Consider the following 17,135-nt stretch of genomic DNA (forward strand, 5'->3'; position numbering starts at 1 on the left):
GAAGCGTGGGCAGGGGCCGGGCGAGAAGTCCGGAAAGCACAGGAATCTGGCGCGTTCTTCCACTCCGTCACCGTTCTTCCATGGCCTTCATTTGGTGCAAGGACAGTCCATGCTCGAAGGAACTGCCCCCGCCCTTCACGTCCACTCTGTGCCGCGGGAGAAGCAGCTCCCACGCGCGTCCGTGACCCTGGAGGCCGCGTGGCCTCGGCCACCGGCTCGGAGCCTCTCGCTGGACCCTGACACGGTGGCAGGACGCGGGGGCGTTGCCCGGCAACGGGGCAGCGACGGGGTTGGCCGCGCTCGCTCCCGTGACCGCCCCGGAAGTGGCGCGCCCGGCCTCGCCCTCGCCGAGGCGGAAGTGGAGCCTCCTGACACCGCCCGCTTCCCGGCCGCCCGTCCGCTGCATCTCCACCCTGCGCCTCGGCCCATGGCCGCCTACCCGTACCGCCCGGGCCCCGGCGCCGGCCCTGCCGCGGGCGCCGCGCTGCCGGACCAGAGCTTCCTGTGGAACGTCTTCCAGAGGTGCGGCCAGCCGGGCGGGCGGGCGCGGGCAGGCCTCCCCTTCCCTCGGTGTCAGCCCCGGGCCTTCCCCGTCCTGCCCCTCGGCCCGCAGTCCAGCCTCCCTCCTGGAGCCCTGGCCCCCTCGGCCCGCAGTCCGGCCCTCCTCCTGGCACCCTGCCCCCCCGGCCTGCTCCGTCCCCCGAGCTTTGACCTCCTCTCCGCCCCCGGGCACTTCCCGGAGCGCAGAGCGGCCGCCCGGAGGCTCGGCCTCCGTCCTTCTGCCCCCAGAGCGGGGCCTTCGCTCAGGGACGAGGGTCTCCCGGGGACGCTTGTTCAGTTAGGGGAGCAGAGACGCGGGCCCGCCGTGGCTGCCTCAGCCACCAGGCGGGAAGCCAGGCCCTGGCTGTGCTCAGGGGACCGTCACCGCAGTGTCTTCGGTACCCGGTCGTCCTTCCAGCGAATCGGCGCCCCATGCTAGAGTGATTCAAGGTCAAGGAGTGGCTTAGTTGTCTAAGAGAACCTTTTCCTGTTTGTGAAAAGGACAAGATCTGGCATTCAGACAGGCTGTGGGAGAAAGGCTTGAGAGAAACGAAGCAGCTTGGCCTTCAGCAGGGGGACCTCAGACAGTGGAGGAGACAGGCTTGCTTATTCCACACCAGACTATGGGAGTGAGATAGTCTAGCAGCCAAAGGGAAAACAGCAGGGAAATTAATTTAGGATTGACAGGAGAGTTAAACCTTGGTTCTGGTCCTGTATTGCTTTGCCTGCACTTTGAATCACCAGTTTAACTGATCTTAATTTTGTAGGGTTGATAAGGACAGGAGCGGTGTGATATCCGACAACGAGCTTCAGCAAGCACTGTCCAATGGTGAGTGCACCCGGCCATCTGGACTTGTGAACTGCAGGCCTGACCACCCGTGGTGAATATCTTCTTTCCCGGATTCCTTTTCCAAATCGTTAAGACTTAACCCCGGGCTTGTGGTGGAGGGCTTCCAGGTTTGTTTCGTCGAGTGCTTTGCTGGGTGTCCTGGCAGTGCTGCTCTGAGTCCTTGCTGAGCTGGGTGGGGCAGCTGCATGGAGGTCCCAGGGAGAGCCTGAGAGTTGGAGGCGGGGGTGTGAGCTTCAGGAGCACAGGGAACCTGGCTTTGTACAGCAGACGGTCCTCCGGTCTATCGAAGGCGTCTTGTGACTTGCGGGGAGGGGCACCAGGGTCCCACTGACGCCGACGAGGAGTAACTGGGAACGCTGGTGGCCCTGCAGCCGGGTCTCGGGGCTCAGGCTTCTCAGTGGGTGAGTGCGAGTCATCCAGACGGGGGCGAGAGGGGCCCAGCTCTTTGTGCCGGTTCTGGGGGCACACCTTGGAGTCACCTTTTTGCTGGTCTCAGTGATTAATCCATTGACGTGGAGACCTTACTTCAGTAAATACCTGACTTGAAGTAGAGACCTCACTTCAGTAAATACCTGACTGTGTTGCCCTTCTTTTGATTCGTCAGACACCACTGTCTTTTTCTGGTCCTTAGATTTGTGGTGTCTTCCAGAGGGGTGCCATTTAAACCCGAAGAGGGATTGATTTTAAGAGGTAATGACGATGCTGAAAGGCTCACCCTTACCAGCAGGAGCTGGCTGGTGCTGTGGGAGGTGGATGGTGCCTCCCGGGCCTGCGCGTGGACTGGAAGGGAGGCGCGCCCCACTGTGGGTACTCCTCTGCTGCTGTTGGTGAAGGGTTGGCATTTAAAGGATCATACAGGTAATACTGTCTCTAGAGGATGTCAGACCTGCCTCCAGTTCAGCAGGTTGTTAAAGCAAATGGCTCTGTTGGAACGCAGCGTTGAACCAGGAGCCTGCTGGAGACGGAGTGTGTTTAACCCAGCCACTGAGTGTATATCAGGGCCTGCTCTGGTGACCCTGTGGAGTCACGTTTCTTGATTTGCCCTGAGGGGTTCCTCGGCTTCTGTTGGGGCTGGGTGAGAGCTTACTGGTAGTCACTGAGCCCAGAGGGAGGTAGGGACTCCCTCCCCCCACCTGCTGTGGCTGCCTCTCTCCTCCCTGGAGATGTGCTGGTTTTTGTGTGGAGCAGCTTGTGATGGTTGTTCTGTTTTGTGTGTATCTTATAAACTGTGATTTTTTTTTTTTTAACCAATCGCATTTTCCTCTTCAAATTAGCTGCTAAAATTTTTAAATTTCTACCTCACCAGTGCCACAAGCTGAGAATTTTAAGAGGTGAATTTCACTGACAGTCGGGGACCCCTTACTTTCTTAGGCTTCCTCCCATCCTGCATAACCAGAGTTTGCTTTGTTTTGCTGTGCTGTGAATATCTTCGTAGATTCAGTTAGGCTTTTTATGCAGGAAGTCTGGTTATGAGTGGGTACCGATCACTAGTCCTTTCTCAGCCCCAGCATAGAGGGAGGTCGCACACTGAAGTCAGGATGTGTGCCTGCGCAGCGAGGCGCTGCCCCACACCTGCCGCCATCCCACCTGCCTCCTCCCGTTGGCTCCCTGAAGGCGCAGGCTGGCTGTGGCTCCGCTCCTCCTGCCAGGACGCCCGCCATTCCTCCGAGGCTGAGCGGCTCCTGTCTCTGCACTCACGGCCCCTCCCTTTTCTTGGGTGCTGCCTGTTTCCTCCTCTCGCTCTGCTGGGGTCGTCTCTGCAGCTGTTTCTGGCTCCTGGGCTGAGGATGTTCGAGCCGGTCTCCTGTTTCCGGTTGTGCTGTGCGTCCCGGCCTCAGTCGCTGAGGATGGACACGAGCCAGTTCTCTTCCTGCTCCTCGAATTCCCAGAGTTGTTAAGATTGGAGTTACTTTGAGTTTCAGTTTTCTCCCCGGAATGGACCTCTGTTTTCATATTGCTAAGTTGCTTCAGTCGGGTCTGACTCTTTGTGACCCCATGGACTGCATCCCGCCAGGCTCCTCTGTCCATGGGATTCTCCAGGCAAGAATACTGGAGAGGGCTGCCATTTCCTTCTCCGGGGGGTCTTCCCAACCTGCATCTCTTAGGTCTCTTGCATTGGCAGGCAGGTTCTTTACCATTAGTGCCACCTGGAAAGCCTGTTTTCGTATTAGGACTAGAATATTAAGTTATTTCAGGAAATTAGTTCATTACTGGTGGAAAAACTGAAGGCACAAAATAGCATGGCTTCTCTCTTCTGTTAGCTGTGTGCCTCTGAGGCACTGTTAAAATCGGTTGAATCCGTCCCTGAAGAAGTCCTTGTGGGCCCTGCACACTGAGTCCTTTCTGTCTTTTTTTCCCTGGGGGAACTTTCCCGTGGCTGCTCTCAGGGAGGTGTGGTTAAGAGGTGCGAAGAGACACAGGACTGTCTTGCCATCTGAAATAACACATCACAAACCATCCTCAGGTACTTTTTAAAAACATTTTTACTTCCATATTGTTACTTCAAATTACTGGAAATTAAATTTGCTCAAGCCCCTTTATTTGTGCTTCTGTAGGTTTGCAGTAACATAACATTGGTATACTTTGAGAAGGCATTTTTCAAATTGGACTTTATTTATTCATGGCTGTGCTGGGTCTCTGCTGCTGCAGAGGATTCTTTGTGGTTGTGGCGAGTGGGGTCGCTGCAGTTACGGTGCCCCAGCCTCTCGCTGCGGCACCCCCTGTCGAGGAGCGTGGGCTCTGGGGCGCAGTAACCACGGAGCACGGCTTAGTTGCTCCGCGCTTTGAAGGGTCTTCCTGGGTCAGGGGTCGACCCTGTGTCTTCTGCACTGGCAGGCGGATTCGAGCCACCGGGAAGCGCTCGTTGGGCTTTAAATAATAGGTCGTATAATACTTTGTTTTTGAGGTGTTTTTATCAAAATGGACTTCAGCTCTCCTAGAGACCCGGCAGTCGCAGCTCTTTGAGGCTGTAGGTGAAGGTGACTGGTGGGTACGGAATTCCTGACCCTGAAGAGGCACCAGGTCCTGGCACAGCCCGTGCAAGCCTGCAGGGTGCGCCCAGCCTGCCTGCATGGCCCCTGTCTCCCCCAGAAGGGCTGGGCGGCGGCTCTGACGCGGCAAAGAGGAAGGGAACAGCGGTGGTGTGAGAGGCCCGGCTCGCCGCTGATGCATGTGGCTGCTGGGTGCAGGGCGACTCCACCCGTGAACCTCTCACTGCAATCCAAGTCTGTGCTAACAGGATGCAATTTCTAGAAAGAAAACTCTCTGGAGAGCAAGAAGAATATATTATCACTGAGCAGAGTGGCGTTTTTCTGCTTTAAGAAAGGGTCCAATATAAATTTGTTAAAATCATCTGTACTCCTGAGGGTTACAGGAAAAACACTTGTGCGCCCGGTGTGAGCCCCCTGCCCCCCCCCCCCACCGCCATGCAGCTGTGGCCCTTTCGTGTTCAAATTATGGGTGAAAAGAGGCATGTGTCCTCAGTGCACATGGAGATTCTATGTGTGTTTCTGGGTTTTTTTGGTTCTTTCAGATGAGACTGAAGCAAGACCTATAGGAACAGAGACCATGTATTTCTAAGTGGAAGTCTGACAGGAAATCTTTCTCAGGCTGGTGGCTGTGGCATTCCTAGCGCGTTGGTTACTGAGGGAAGCAGGTGGGAATGTTTGAAATTGGGGTTGGCCCTGAAGGCCGCGGGAGGGTCACTCGTGCCGAAGGGCCTCTCCCTGCTCAGTATGTCCTGGGCACCCCGTGTCGTGGTGCATTTTCTCACAGAAGGTTGTAGGTCTTCAGGCTGACGCTCTGGTGTGTTTACCAGCCAGTGTTCCTGAAGCCTGGAGTGCAGCACCGCTGGGGGCTGTCAAGCTTTGCTGTTCAGTCTGAGACCACAGGACCTGGCACTCAATAGTCCATTCACTGTTGGGTGTTGCCATTAACCCTGGTTTCCGTGGAGAGTCAGCCCGGTTTGGATGACAGCAAGAGCTAGTTAAGGGACCAGGAGCCTGCCTCTGCCTCCCAAGCTGGCCAGCCTGCGGGTCTCCTGTCTCCGTGCCCGGCTCGGCCCGGGGTGGCCTCTGCTGTCCCCAGCTTCCCGTCCTCCAGCTCTGCCAGCTGGAGCTCTGACCCACCCACATGCCCCTCTGCCCCCACAGGGGCCTGGCCCTAACCTCGCAGAGTGCCTGTGTTCACAGCATCGTCAAGTCACTTCTGTTTAAAATTCATTTGCCGACGTGGCCAGGACACCCTCCTCACAATCCAGATGAGCAGTGGGCGTGGCCTCTTCCAGTCTGTGGAATCACTGCTGCTGCACCCAGGCCCCCGGTGGACGGTCCCTGAGGACTCTTGTTGTGGGCACAGCCGGCATCAGAGCTGAGGGAGGCAGGAAGAGTCCAGCAGCTGCATTTGATCCCTCGGGCTCCTGGTCCAGGGTGGGTTGTGTCCTGTGGAAACAGCAGCCAGTGTGTGAGCAGCTGGGACGTCAGAAACCTTCTGTGCACAGACTGCACCTCCTCTTGGCCCCTCTGTGCATGACTCCTTTGTGGCCTGGTTTTGGTGAGCTGACCTTCCCCAGAACCTTCATATCCACCTGCCCACCATCCCCCGGACCCCCAAGAAGCCCTCAGAGATGCCTGCCCAGCACGCAAGGGCCCCAGCTGCAGGCCTGGTAGAAGGGGCGGCTTCACAAGTGTTGGGGCCCCAAGGGGCTGGTGGGGTGTCCTCGGGGCTCAAGGCGGCTTCCCTGGCAAAACCCCGTACAGACTGAGGTTGAGGAGAGGCAGGGGTGGGGTGAAGGTGGGGCTACATGGGATGTTGGGGGTGTGTGGGGGCCAACTGGGCATGCTTGGAGCCCGGGGGTGCTGCCCTGCATGGGGTCGGGAGGGGCCTGTGCCCCCAGAGCCGAAGTGGTCTGTACACAGGAGGGGAGGTGGGGTGTTACTGTACAAGGAGGGATGGGAGGACACGGCACGTAAAAAACAATCACCCTGGTTTTGGTCAGCATAGATCACTGGAAACAGATCCCTGGGCACAGAGGTACCTGGTGAACGTTCCATCATCACAGCTTATGAAGGGCTCTGAATTACCAAATCTGTCAGAGTGAGCAGCTCCCTTGATAACAGCTGTTTGGTGAGACCCCAGTGCTGTTCTGAGATGAGTCATGGAAGGATGCGTCCTCTTCACAGTTTCAGAGACGATGTGTGTTGCCAGCCTGTTACCTCAGGGGGAGCACGTAAGCCCGTCTTCACGCTGTGCTTTCTGGAGCACTCCGGCAGGTTCGCTCACCACGTGTGCAGCCGCTGTGGACGCGAGGGCGACCCTGGTCCTGCAGCGGTGGTGCCCCTGGGGGTGGGGTTTTCTGAAGTGCAGTTGTGATGCTCCCAGCGGGGCTAAGCGCCCTCTTCTCAGCTCACCTGGTGCTGTGGGCCTGCGAAGTTCAGTGAGTGGTGAGCCAGCCGTCTCTAGTTATAACATGAGGAGGGTGAGTGGCCAGGTGCAGGTCTTCAGGAGCAGCTGTGAACGTGTGGCTGGACCGGAGTGACTCTCGAGTAGCGTAGACAGGACCCTGGCTGGCCATCGTCCAGGGGCAGCCTCCCCGCTGAGACCTGTGGCCCTCAGGGCTCGATGCTGACAGCTACTCACTTCTCTGGCTTCTGGGGTTACAGATGGGGGATTCAGAGATGCTGCCTGTCTCACCTCCTGCTGTTTGTTTCAGGCACCTGGACTCCATTTAACCCAGTGACTGTCCGATCGATCATATGTGAGTATGGGCAACCCTGCCGGGCCTGTGCTTCCGGCTGATTCTCTTCGGGTGTCCCGCCCGCCCCACCACCCCTGAGCCTCCACTCAGCGTTCGCTGTGTGCCCCACCCTCATTTCCGCACACGCTTCTGCTCCCCCCGGGTTGCATGGCTGTGACGGGAAGAAGCAGCTGAGTTCTCACGTGACGAGTCACTCAGCTGGAGTGACTTCTGTGCACACCAGGAGCACTTCGGTTTCCTGAAGAGGCAGATGGCACACTACGTTTTGTTAATGGTGTCTCGGACTGAGATTTCATACATGCGTCTCCATCCATTCTGTATGCGGTTGTATGTAAATGTAGTTGCAAGTTCTTATTTGGACCTGGAATGAGGCTGATTTTTTTTAGAATGAAAAGTGGGTCTTGCTTTAAAAAACCCCAAAAGCCAGTAGTCTTTTTTCTCATTGGAACGGGCCTCCCTGACCGAGCCCTCTAAGGAGCTGCTCCTCGGGGACGCGGATCCTCTGGGGGACGGGTGGGCAGCTCCAGGAACCAGACCTGAGCCTGGAGGGTTGGGGTGGGCCCCCTGACCCCTCTGCACCCCGGTTCCTTCCCGGGAGCGGGTGTGCCCAGCTTTTGAGGAACATCCCTCGGTGTAAGTCGTTCTTACGGTGGATCTGTCAGGGTGTTCGGCTTGCACGTCCCTCTCCACAGCCGCCTCACGCCCACCTGGCTGATTGAGGGCTGGTGTCACCACAGCCCCTGGGGACCTGCTGGCCGAGCTCCGGGCTGGTCCTGGAGGAGCCCAGCCTGCAGAGCTGCGGGTGTGCCTCTGCCCTGGTTCCTGCTGAGCTGTGCCCTTTCGCTTCAGCCATGTTTGACAGAGAGAACAAGGCCGGCGTGAACTTCAGTGAGTTCACTGGAGTCTGGAAGTACATCACGGACTGGCAGAACGTCTTCCGTACATATGACAGGGACAACTCGGGCATGATCGACAAGAACGAGCTCAAGCAAGCCCTCTCAGGTTTCGGTAAAACGCTTGTCTTGGCTGCATAGCTCTTCCATTTTGGGGCCGTATGGTGTATCTTGTTGCTTTGCTCAGCGTGATGATTTGAAAGTCGCCTATGTGAAGTTTTTATTTACAGTGCAGTTTTACATTTTTGATGTTTCTTTATCATACAGGCTTACATTTGACTTGGGGGCTTTTATGCAGTTTTCCATCCAAAATGAGATAAGGGCTATGCAGTCGTTTTCTTTTGTGAAGTGATGTCGCAGGCACACTGAGAATGTGGCTTTCAAAAAGTTTAAAGTGAACGAGTCAAGATAAAACAGCTGACATATCTAAAGCAGCTTCCGTTCCCTGACATGAGAATGCACGGACCAATGAGCAAATGCCCACAAAAGACGAGCCCGTGGGCTGCGTGGAGTGCAGGTGTGAGCACGGAAGCCCGCATTCTCAGGTGTGTGCAGCCTGCGTGCTTGCTGTGCTGTGAGCAGTGCTCCCGTGGTGCCTTCCAGAGCGGTCAGCAGGCCTGGTCCCGGGGCCCCCCTGGGCTGCAGGGAGCTCGGGGCTGGTGAGGAGGGCGCAGGCGTCGCACCAGGATCCTGGTCTGACGGCGCGAATCCCCAGCCCTGTTCTGGCGGGGCCCTTCTGTTAGAGCCCAGGGCACTTTATTCTGGCTGTTTCTGGTTTCAATAACGAAATACACGTTGGTCCTTGTGGTTATCGCTATGCTTCTTCCCCACCCTCTTCCTCTGCGTTGGTCATTTACGGCTGTCTTCTCCTGTTTGTCTCTTGCTTTAGAGGCTGTGGGACCCCCCAGAACTTTGTATCGCCACCAGGCGCAGGTCAGGATTTGGGCAGGACGTTGGCCCCACGTTCTCTGGATTGGAACTTGGAATGCGGCTGACCTTGCTGTGCCCGTAGGTGGGGGGGCTGAGCATTAGGGGCGTCCCTCACAGAGCAGTCCTGGGCAGGAGGAAGCTGGAGGCCTGGCTGAGTGGAACCTGGACCCTCTGAATTAGTTTCCAGGCTGATGATCTCAGCACCGACCGCAGTGTTTCTAACCTTGTCAGGCCTGGAGCCCGCTTTTGCTTAGTGCCAGCAACCGTCATGTCCTGGACTCGGGTTGGAAACGCTGAGGTCGACCAGCCGGTCTCTGGCTCTCAGGTGTGCAAGTCCCAGTCAGATCCAGGAGGTCAGACGCTGATGGGCTCCACGGTGCGGGGCAGAGCCAAGAGCCTCCCTGACCTTCGGCTTTTCCTGGAGAAAGGACATACTCTTCTGCAGCGTTTCTTCAGTTACGCCGTGGGGCTCCTTCCTGCCCTTGGTCCTCCGCTTCTCAGACTCCTCTGGCTCCTCGTCTCCCACCCAGGGTGACTGCCAGCCTTTTGCCGGTTACTTGTTAGTGACTGTTAAAGAATTTGCCCTGGGAGTGGAGTCTCCTCTTTGGTTTCTAAGAACAAATGTCTGTCAGTCAAGCTGGAGCTGCATTACAGCTCAGCAGACGCATGAGGGAGTCAGGGTGGCTGAAGCCCTAAGGTGTCCTCTGACCTCTCACGCCCCTACATGGAGTCTCAGGCCTACCCTGGCAGGGCTGTGTGACCCGGAACGGCTCACCTGCTGGATTTGAGGGCCCATCTGTTCATCTTTTAGGCTTTTATTCCTATTATGTGCTCCATAATGGAATGAAAGAACCTCTTGATAAAGGTGAAAGAGGAGAATAAAAAAGCCGACTTAAAACTCAACATTCAAAAGCTAAGATCATGGCATCTGGTCCCATCACTTCATGGCAAATAGAAGGGGAAACTGTAGAAACAGTGGCAGACTATTTTCTTGGGCTCCAAAACCACTCTAGATGGTGACTGCAGCCATGAAATTAAAAGCCGCTTGCTCTTTGAAAGAAAAGCAATGAGCAACCTAGACAGTGTATTTAAAAGCAGAGACATCACTTTACCAACAAAGGTCTGTCTAGTTAAAGCTCTGGTTTTTCCAGTAGTCATGCATGGATGTGAGTTGGACCATAAAGAAAGCTGAGTTCCCAGGAATTGGTGCTTTCAAACTGTGTTGTTGGAGAAGACTCTTGAGAGTCCCTTGGACTGCAAGGAGATCCAACCAGTCCATCCTAAAGGAGATCAGTCCTGAGTCTTCATTGTAAGGACTGATGTTGAAGGTGAAACTCCAATACTTTGGCCACCTGATGCGAAGAGCTGACTCATTGGAAAAGACCCTGATGCTGGGAAAGATTGAGGGCAGGAGGAGAAGGGGACGACAGAGGATGAGATGGTTGGATGGCATCACCGACTCAATGGACATGAGTTTGAGCAAGCTCTGGGAGTTGGTGATGGACAGGGAGGCCTGGCGTGCTGCAGTCCGTGGGGTCACAAAGAGTCGGACACAACTGAGCGGCTGAACAGCATGTTTTGCATGCCAGGTGCAGAGACCGGAAAGTAAGAAGGTGTGTAAGGCAAGGCCACACATGCCACTCGTCGGGGACGGACAGTCCTGCCGTCCCTAACAAAGGTAGGCTCCCCACCACCAGCGCTCCCTCCCAACCCTGCACCCAGCCCCTGGCAGCCTGAAGCCAGCGTGGTTTGAGGGGACGTCGCACAGGGGCGGTGAGCCTCCGCTTACTCATCGCCCTCGTCGGCTGCTTTCCGTCTTGTGCTGCGCCTGCTCTGCCCCTTTTATTGCAGCGGAGTCCAAGCCCTGCCACCCATACGCCCACTCTGCGTCCTGGAGCCTGCGCCATCAGCCATCAGCCACCCTGCCCAGGTCAACGGCGTCTTTACGGTCAGGTTGACCAAGCTTCAGCCCTGACGGGGCCACGGCAGCCCCCACCCCTGTCTGTGCCGTTGGCCCCGTCTGTCCTCTGCTGTAGTTTCTGACTGGCATCCACTTTTCTTCCTAGCACTGCGAGTGAGCGCTGGGTGGCCAGTGGAGGCAGCAGGCTGCCTCGCTAGCTCTTGGGGAAGAAGGGCTTGTTCCCTCCGCTGGAAGTGCAGCCTTGGGGGAAGGGGCGTTCTAGGAGGACATGCGTGACACACAGTGAGCTGGCCAGCAGGGTTTCCGCCTGCCTCACTGACCTAGAACAGGCTGCTGAGGCGGGCCCACATCTGGGACTTGGGGGCGGAGCGGGCCGAGCGGCCTTCGGGCCAGTGGCGCCTGTCTGGTCCCTCGAGCCCCAGTCTCCGTGATGCTGTGTTGCCGTTGCCATCGTGCCGTCCTTCCCCGGCCTGGCCTCTGTCTGGCCACAGGCTGTGCCAGGTGTAGGAGGGTCCTGTCTGCTGCTCAGCTGCAGGGCGGGGCCTGGGTTCGTGCGCGGGATGTGAGGAGCTCGCTGGCCACTCTGGAAGGTGCTGTCACATGTGAGCATGCTCGACTTTTCCAGTAGAGTGGTGAAGTGCTCATAGAGGGAACTAACCGAGACACTCACTCAGATAATAGGTGCACATAGCCTTGCAAAGATTCCAGCGAGACTGAAAAGTGGTAAAAATATTCTGCACCTGGATGTCGTCTCCTGAATAAGTAAGGAAGCCACGGTCACACAGGTGGTGAGACTGGGGGCGGCGAGGGCAGGGCTGAGAGAGCCAGGGCATTCCTGCTGGAGGCCGGGCCGCTGGGGCATTGGAGGGGGAGTCAAGGCACCGGGGTGGCCCTTCCAGAGCTCCATCAGAGTGCAGCTGCTGCTCCCTCGAAGCCCTGATGTCTTGATGTCAGTGAGCGGCTGATGCAAGGGAGGGGCCATCAGTTAATTTCCTGTCCTTAAGTTTACACTTTGTCTCCTTGGGAGCTTTAGTGACCTTTTATTTTGCAAAGCATTCTTTAGCAGGGAATAATCCAGGACAGCTGAGTTATTCACAACAACTTCACCGCTAGCTTGTTAAGAATGAAGTAAAGTTTACCGATAAGGGCTCTTAAGAAGGCTGATATTCCAGAAGCCCCTGCAGGGTGACTAGCACTGGAGTTGGTGTGAATGAGTGATTCCGTGGTCCCTCCAGGAGGGTGCCTCCGTGGAGCCAAGGGCACAGTGCAGAGACTCGGCGGAGCTCTCGGTGTCTTGCCGTGTGCTTGCCCCTGGGCCTGCCTGGGGGGCCCACGGTGTGTTCTTGGGGGTTGGGTGGGGGAGACTGGGTTCCAGGGCGGGCGTGGGGTTGACTGTGCCCACCCCCCCGCAGGGTACCGGCTCTCTGATCAGTTTCACGACATCCTCATTCGGAAGTTCGACCGACAAGGCCGGGGGCAGATCGCCTTCGACGACTTCATCCAGGGCTGCATCGTGCTGCAGGTACCGCCATCGGAAGGCCCGGGGTGGCGGGCAGTGGGCGCCCGAGGCCCCGCGCTTGGGCAGGTGAAGCGAGTCAGACGCATAAGACTGGCTCTAGAAGCCCCAGAAGTGAGTGTGCTTTTTGGAGAAGTAACTCGTTCTGATAAAAGGAGGTGCAGATAGCGTGTCCCTCCTCCCCTGGAAACCCTGAGAGCCGTCCATTTGGAAGGGATCCAGCGGGAGGTTCACGTGAAGACCGGGTGGTGGTTTGTGTTGTGTTTCTTCCTGAGGATTGGAGAAGGTTCTGTCGTGAGGCTCGCTCCCCAGTGAGACTCAGGAGCAGTGCCTGGCGGGCTTTGATCGCAGTGCCCACTGCCTCGCAGGCCCCTTCGAGCTGGCTCCTCCTGTGGTCCCTCAGCTTCACCCAGGAGGAACCAGGTGCAGGCATGCCCTCCGAGGGTGGAGGCGGCCACACTTGACCCGCCTGGCTGTTCCCACACAGGCCCTGCTCCTGTCTCCAGGTGGGAGGCCAAGTTCCTTAGATTTCAGCTTTAGAAAATGCGGTGAATTGGTGTAAACCTTTACTTTATTGTGAAAAGTCTCAATAATAGTGAAGACAAGCCCTGTGCCCATTAGAGTCAGCCATTACCAACTCACAGCCAAGTCCATATAATACTCCACTCGCTCATAATTCTGACACGGTTCCATTTATGGGAAGCAAATGTGTTTTCCAGAAGTGTTTCAGCAGAACCCGGCCCTGAAAGACACCCTTGCCATTTACATCCAAACCATTTTGTTGTCAAATTTTGTTGTCTTCAGAATTTGCAGAGAAGATTCTAAAATAAGGCATAGAAATAATATAGAAATGGAGAAGGCAGTGGCAACTCACTCCAATACTCTTGCCTGGAAAATCCCAAGGGCAGAAGAGCCTGGTAGGCTGCAGTCCATGGGGTTGCGAAGAGTCAGACACGACAGAGTGACTTCACTTTCCCTTTTCACTTTCATACATTGGAAAAGGAAATGGCAACCCACTCCAGTGTTCTTGCCTGGAGAATCCCAGGGATGGCAGAGCCTGGTGGGCTGCCGTCTGTGGGATCGCACAGAGTCGGACGTGACTGAAGCGACTTAGCAGCAGCAGCAGAATCTGCAGAGAGGTGTGCAGGGCATGAGATTGTAACTTGGGGGGCATTCTCAGGGCTCTCCTTGTCACAGTGATAGTTGAATGACTGAGGTTTCTCTCCCTGACCTGCTGTCCTGATTTCCTTCCTGGGGAATCTGGGCCCGCCAGGCCCTGTGCTTCAGTGACTCGTTGGAATGCCAGGTGTCTCCCTCTCAGGGTCTGGTGAAGTGAGATTACAGGGCTGCCCTGGCGGCTCAGACAATAGAGAGCCTGCCTGCAGTGCTGGAGACCCAGGTCCGATCCCTGGGCTGGGGAGACCCCTGGAGGAAGGCATGGCAACCACGCAAGTATTCTTGCCTAGAGAATCCTGTGGACAGAGGAGACTGGCAGGCTACAGTCCACGGGGTCACAAGCGGTCAGATACGACTGAGCGACCAACACTTTTCACTTTTATGCTGTCAGAATACGTTAGCAATAGAGGTGATGTAGAAATTTCACCATGATCTGTGGGGTTGGGATTTTCGTTTGAGGTTGTGTCCCCTGAGTAACCAGCTGGTCCTTATGTCTGCATAAGCAAAGGTCGCCCTGTGTCACCCTAACCCCCTGGAGTAACAGGATCTGAGTCCCCACTGCCTGTGGACTGAGCACAGACCGTGGGCCGCCCACGGCCTGCCGCTGTCTGGGCCTGGTGTCCCTGCCCCCACCCCTGGAGAAGGAACCCAAACTGTGCACAGACACGGGGGTCAGAAAGGAAAGGCTCAGCTGCAGGCCCCCTGCAGAAAGTCTGCAGAAGCCCTCAGAGGTCGTCTTCCATCTGCCTCTTTGGAGAAAGAAAAAGCCTTATTGAAAGTTGTTTTTATGAAGCAGTGTGAAAAGTGGCAGAAATCTTCAAGCACAAAGAAAGGGAGACCGCACCGTGCCCTCCCAGCAGAGGGGACTGCTGCTGCGGTGTCTGGGCTCTGTCACACCAGGGTTGGCCACTCAGGAAGCTCCAGCTCACCCCCGCGTGGACCGCCACCTGTGTCAGCCTGTTGATTGTTGGCCATCGACCTGCCCAGCTCGGGGCAGAGAGGGCTGGAACTGGAGCCGGGAGTGGGAGGCTCGGCTCACAGGCCAGGCTGCAGCCTTGCTTGGCCCTGGGGCAGGTGGACAGGCGGCCGCCAGGGTCTCAATGAGCCTGGGCACTGTCCTCTCCAGTTTGGGCTCTTCCGAACCCGTGGTGGTTTCCAGCTTCTGTCATTCAGCGCAGCACTGACCTAGCTGCCCCAGTCTCTGCTGTCCAGTGGCTGGACTTGTGAACAAATGGGGAGCCCTAGGGGCTGGTCAGCCAGGAGTGGATGGGGAGGGTGGGCATCAAGACGAGGGCCTGGGCTGGCACAGGAGACCCAGCCCTTCTGGCTCTGCAGCCAGGCTTCCCCCGGGGGGGCCCAGTGGGGGCTGGTTTCCCTTTGTCCTGAGCAGCCTGTTGCCAGAACAGAGGTGAGCCTTCAGGGAGGGCCCCAGGAAAATGGTCTTGTGGTGGCAAAGGAGGCCCCGGGCACATCACCCGCTGTGGGGAAACCTTGTTCTGGGGCCAGAGGCCCTGCCAGGACCCGGAGCTGTGACCCACACACTGGGCAACCCCTTGTCGTCCACGGTCCTGCCCGATGCCCCATCTCCTGAGCAGACCGGCCTGCCCTGCGGGCGGTCAGGGACACCTGCCCTGCGTCCCTGCGCTGGGGGTGTGGGATGTGGAAACAGGGACCCTTCTGGAGTTGGGCTCCTGAATGTCTATTCACCAATACGTTGTGTTCCTTCTGTTGGTAAGTGTCAAGTCTAAATACCTGCCGTTTTTCCTCAGAGGTTGACAGATATATTCAGACGCTACGATACAGACCAGGACGGCTGGATCCAAGTGTCATATGAACAGTATCTGTCCATGGTCTTCAGCATCGTATGACCCTGCCTTTCTGCAAATACCAGCATGACTTACGGAAAAAAAGACTGAAAATGCCAAGTCTCTTACCTTCGATGGGACAAGCACCAGTGCAGTTGACACTACTCTTTCTTTAGGTTTTGTATAACTACTATCTGGGGACCCAACTGTATATATGTGGATAAGCTAGTTAACATTTCCCAGTTGTAACAATAGTTATATCTTTCCTCGGATACAGACGTTTGATATGAGGCTGTTTAATTGTGCCATGAGGTAACATATAACAATGTTTCAGGTATTCTGCTTGCAAAAAACTTATCATGTGCTTTTTCAGATAGCTCTAGTTCTGGAGTGGAAATACGTTATTAGCCAATAGGAACTTTAAATAATACTGGGCTTGCACAGAAGGCCACTCACGTGCCTTACTTTTTAAAGGGGGTTTACTGTATTCACTTGAACGTGCAGCGTAAGCAATAAAGCACACGTATCCTTGTGCCTGTCTGTCTCAGATGCACTCACCTGGAGCTCCGAGGGGTTCGGCAACCTGGGCTGTCCCCTGGCCCTGGTCATGGGAATCCCAAGATTTGTCCATCCTCTGTGACAGGAGTTGGTTTACATTTGGTAAAACTTAGGAAGTACAGATCCAAATTCGATTTGGAAAGGAGGGGTTTTTTTCACTTACTAATGGTGCACCTCTGCCCTCTGATGGGCTTGATCAGAGCTTGTCACGCGTGAAGGTGTGCAGGGAGTGCGCCAGCCCCCCGCCCTGCCCCCCTCACCCCCCCACCCCCCGTGTGTTTGGTGCCCAGCCGGCCCAGGCTCCCTGCGCTGCCCCCAGATGCGCCTCGGGCTCCTTCTATGCCCGCCCCCTTTAAACGCGCCTCCCTAAACCAGGACTCAGGGTGGGCCTCTGGGCGGGTGTCAGCGACCCATAAATGGATCTGGGGTGCCAGAAATGGGGGGTCCATTTTGGGGACCTGTGCTGGTGGGAGATCAGAGCCTTGGGGGGCTGTGGATTTTATCTGCAGTGTGATTACGAGGAATGTCATCAAGCACAGTACCTGGGGTTGAGATAAAGAATCTATGGGGCTCCAACTGGCCTTCTGAGCTCATGGACGAAGGTCCAAGGGGTTCTCTGAGGATTCCACGCCTTTACCCTTCATGGATCTCTGCACTTCGAAACACTTCTGAGGACACCAGCCCACAATCACAAGTTGTACTCCAGAGGTCGGTTCTCAAATTCCTGACCCTTGAGACCTGGACATCTAGGTGTGCAGCTGGACTCATCTTGTACCTGGTACCCACGGCCTCAGCCAAAACTGCCCCTAGTCTGTCTCCCTGTCTCCCAGTAGACGGAGGTGGAGACAGTGGGGCCCACTTCCCCTGAAGGTTCCCCTGTAGATGGAGGTGGAGACAGTGGGGCCCACTTCCCCTGGAGGTTCCCCAGTAGATGGCAGTGGAGACAGTGAGGCCCAGTTTCCCCGGAGGTTCCCCAGTAGACGGAGTGTAGGCACTGGGCCCACTTCCCCTGGAGGTTCCCCTGTAGATGGAGGTAGAGACAGTGGGGCCACTTCCCCTGAAGGTTCCCCTGTAGATGGAGGTGGAGATAGTGGGCCCACTTCCCCTGAAGGTTCTCCTGTAGATGGAGGTGGAGACAGTGGGCCCACTTCCCCTGAAGGTTCTCCTGTAGATGGAGGTGGAGACAGTGGG

At 56.4% G+C, this 17,135-nt stretch overlaps 1 protein-coding gene across 2 annotated transcripts; it reads left to right on the forward strand.

Moving 5' to 3' along the window:
- Nucleotides 1-345: 345 nt before the first annotated feature.
- On the forward strand, nucleotides 346-16,086 carry PDCD6 (programmed cell death 6). 2 transcript variants are annotated; one of them, XM_040262214.1, is made up of 6 exons: nucleotides 346-522; nucleotides 1,308-1,369; nucleotides 7,101-7,145; nucleotides 7,995-8,147; nucleotides 12,302-12,411; nucleotides 15,351-16,086. In XM_040262214.1, the coding sequence occupies exons 1-6, from the start codon at nucleotides 428-430 to the stop codon at nucleotides 15,447-15,449; spliced, it is 564 nt and encodes a 187-aa protein (XP_040118148.1). In that variant the 5' UTR covers nucleotides 346-427; the 3' UTR covers nucleotides 15,450-16,086. The 2 variants fall into 2 exon arrangements, with proteins under 2 accessions (XP_040118148.1, XP_040118147.1); XM_040262213.1 differs by having other exon boundaries at nucleotides 356-522; nucleotides 7,995-8,153.
- Nucleotides 16,087-17,135: the final 1,049 nt, after the last annotated feature.

This window comes from Oryx dammah, unplaced genomic scaffold, assembly GCF_014754425.2.
Source record: "Oryx dammah isolate SB20612 unplaced genomic scaffold, SCBI_Odam_1.1 HiC_scaffold_20, whole genome shotgun sequence".
Taxonomy (NCBI): Eukaryota; Metazoa; Chordata; class Mammalia; order Artiodactyla; family Bovidae; genus Oryx; species Oryx dammah.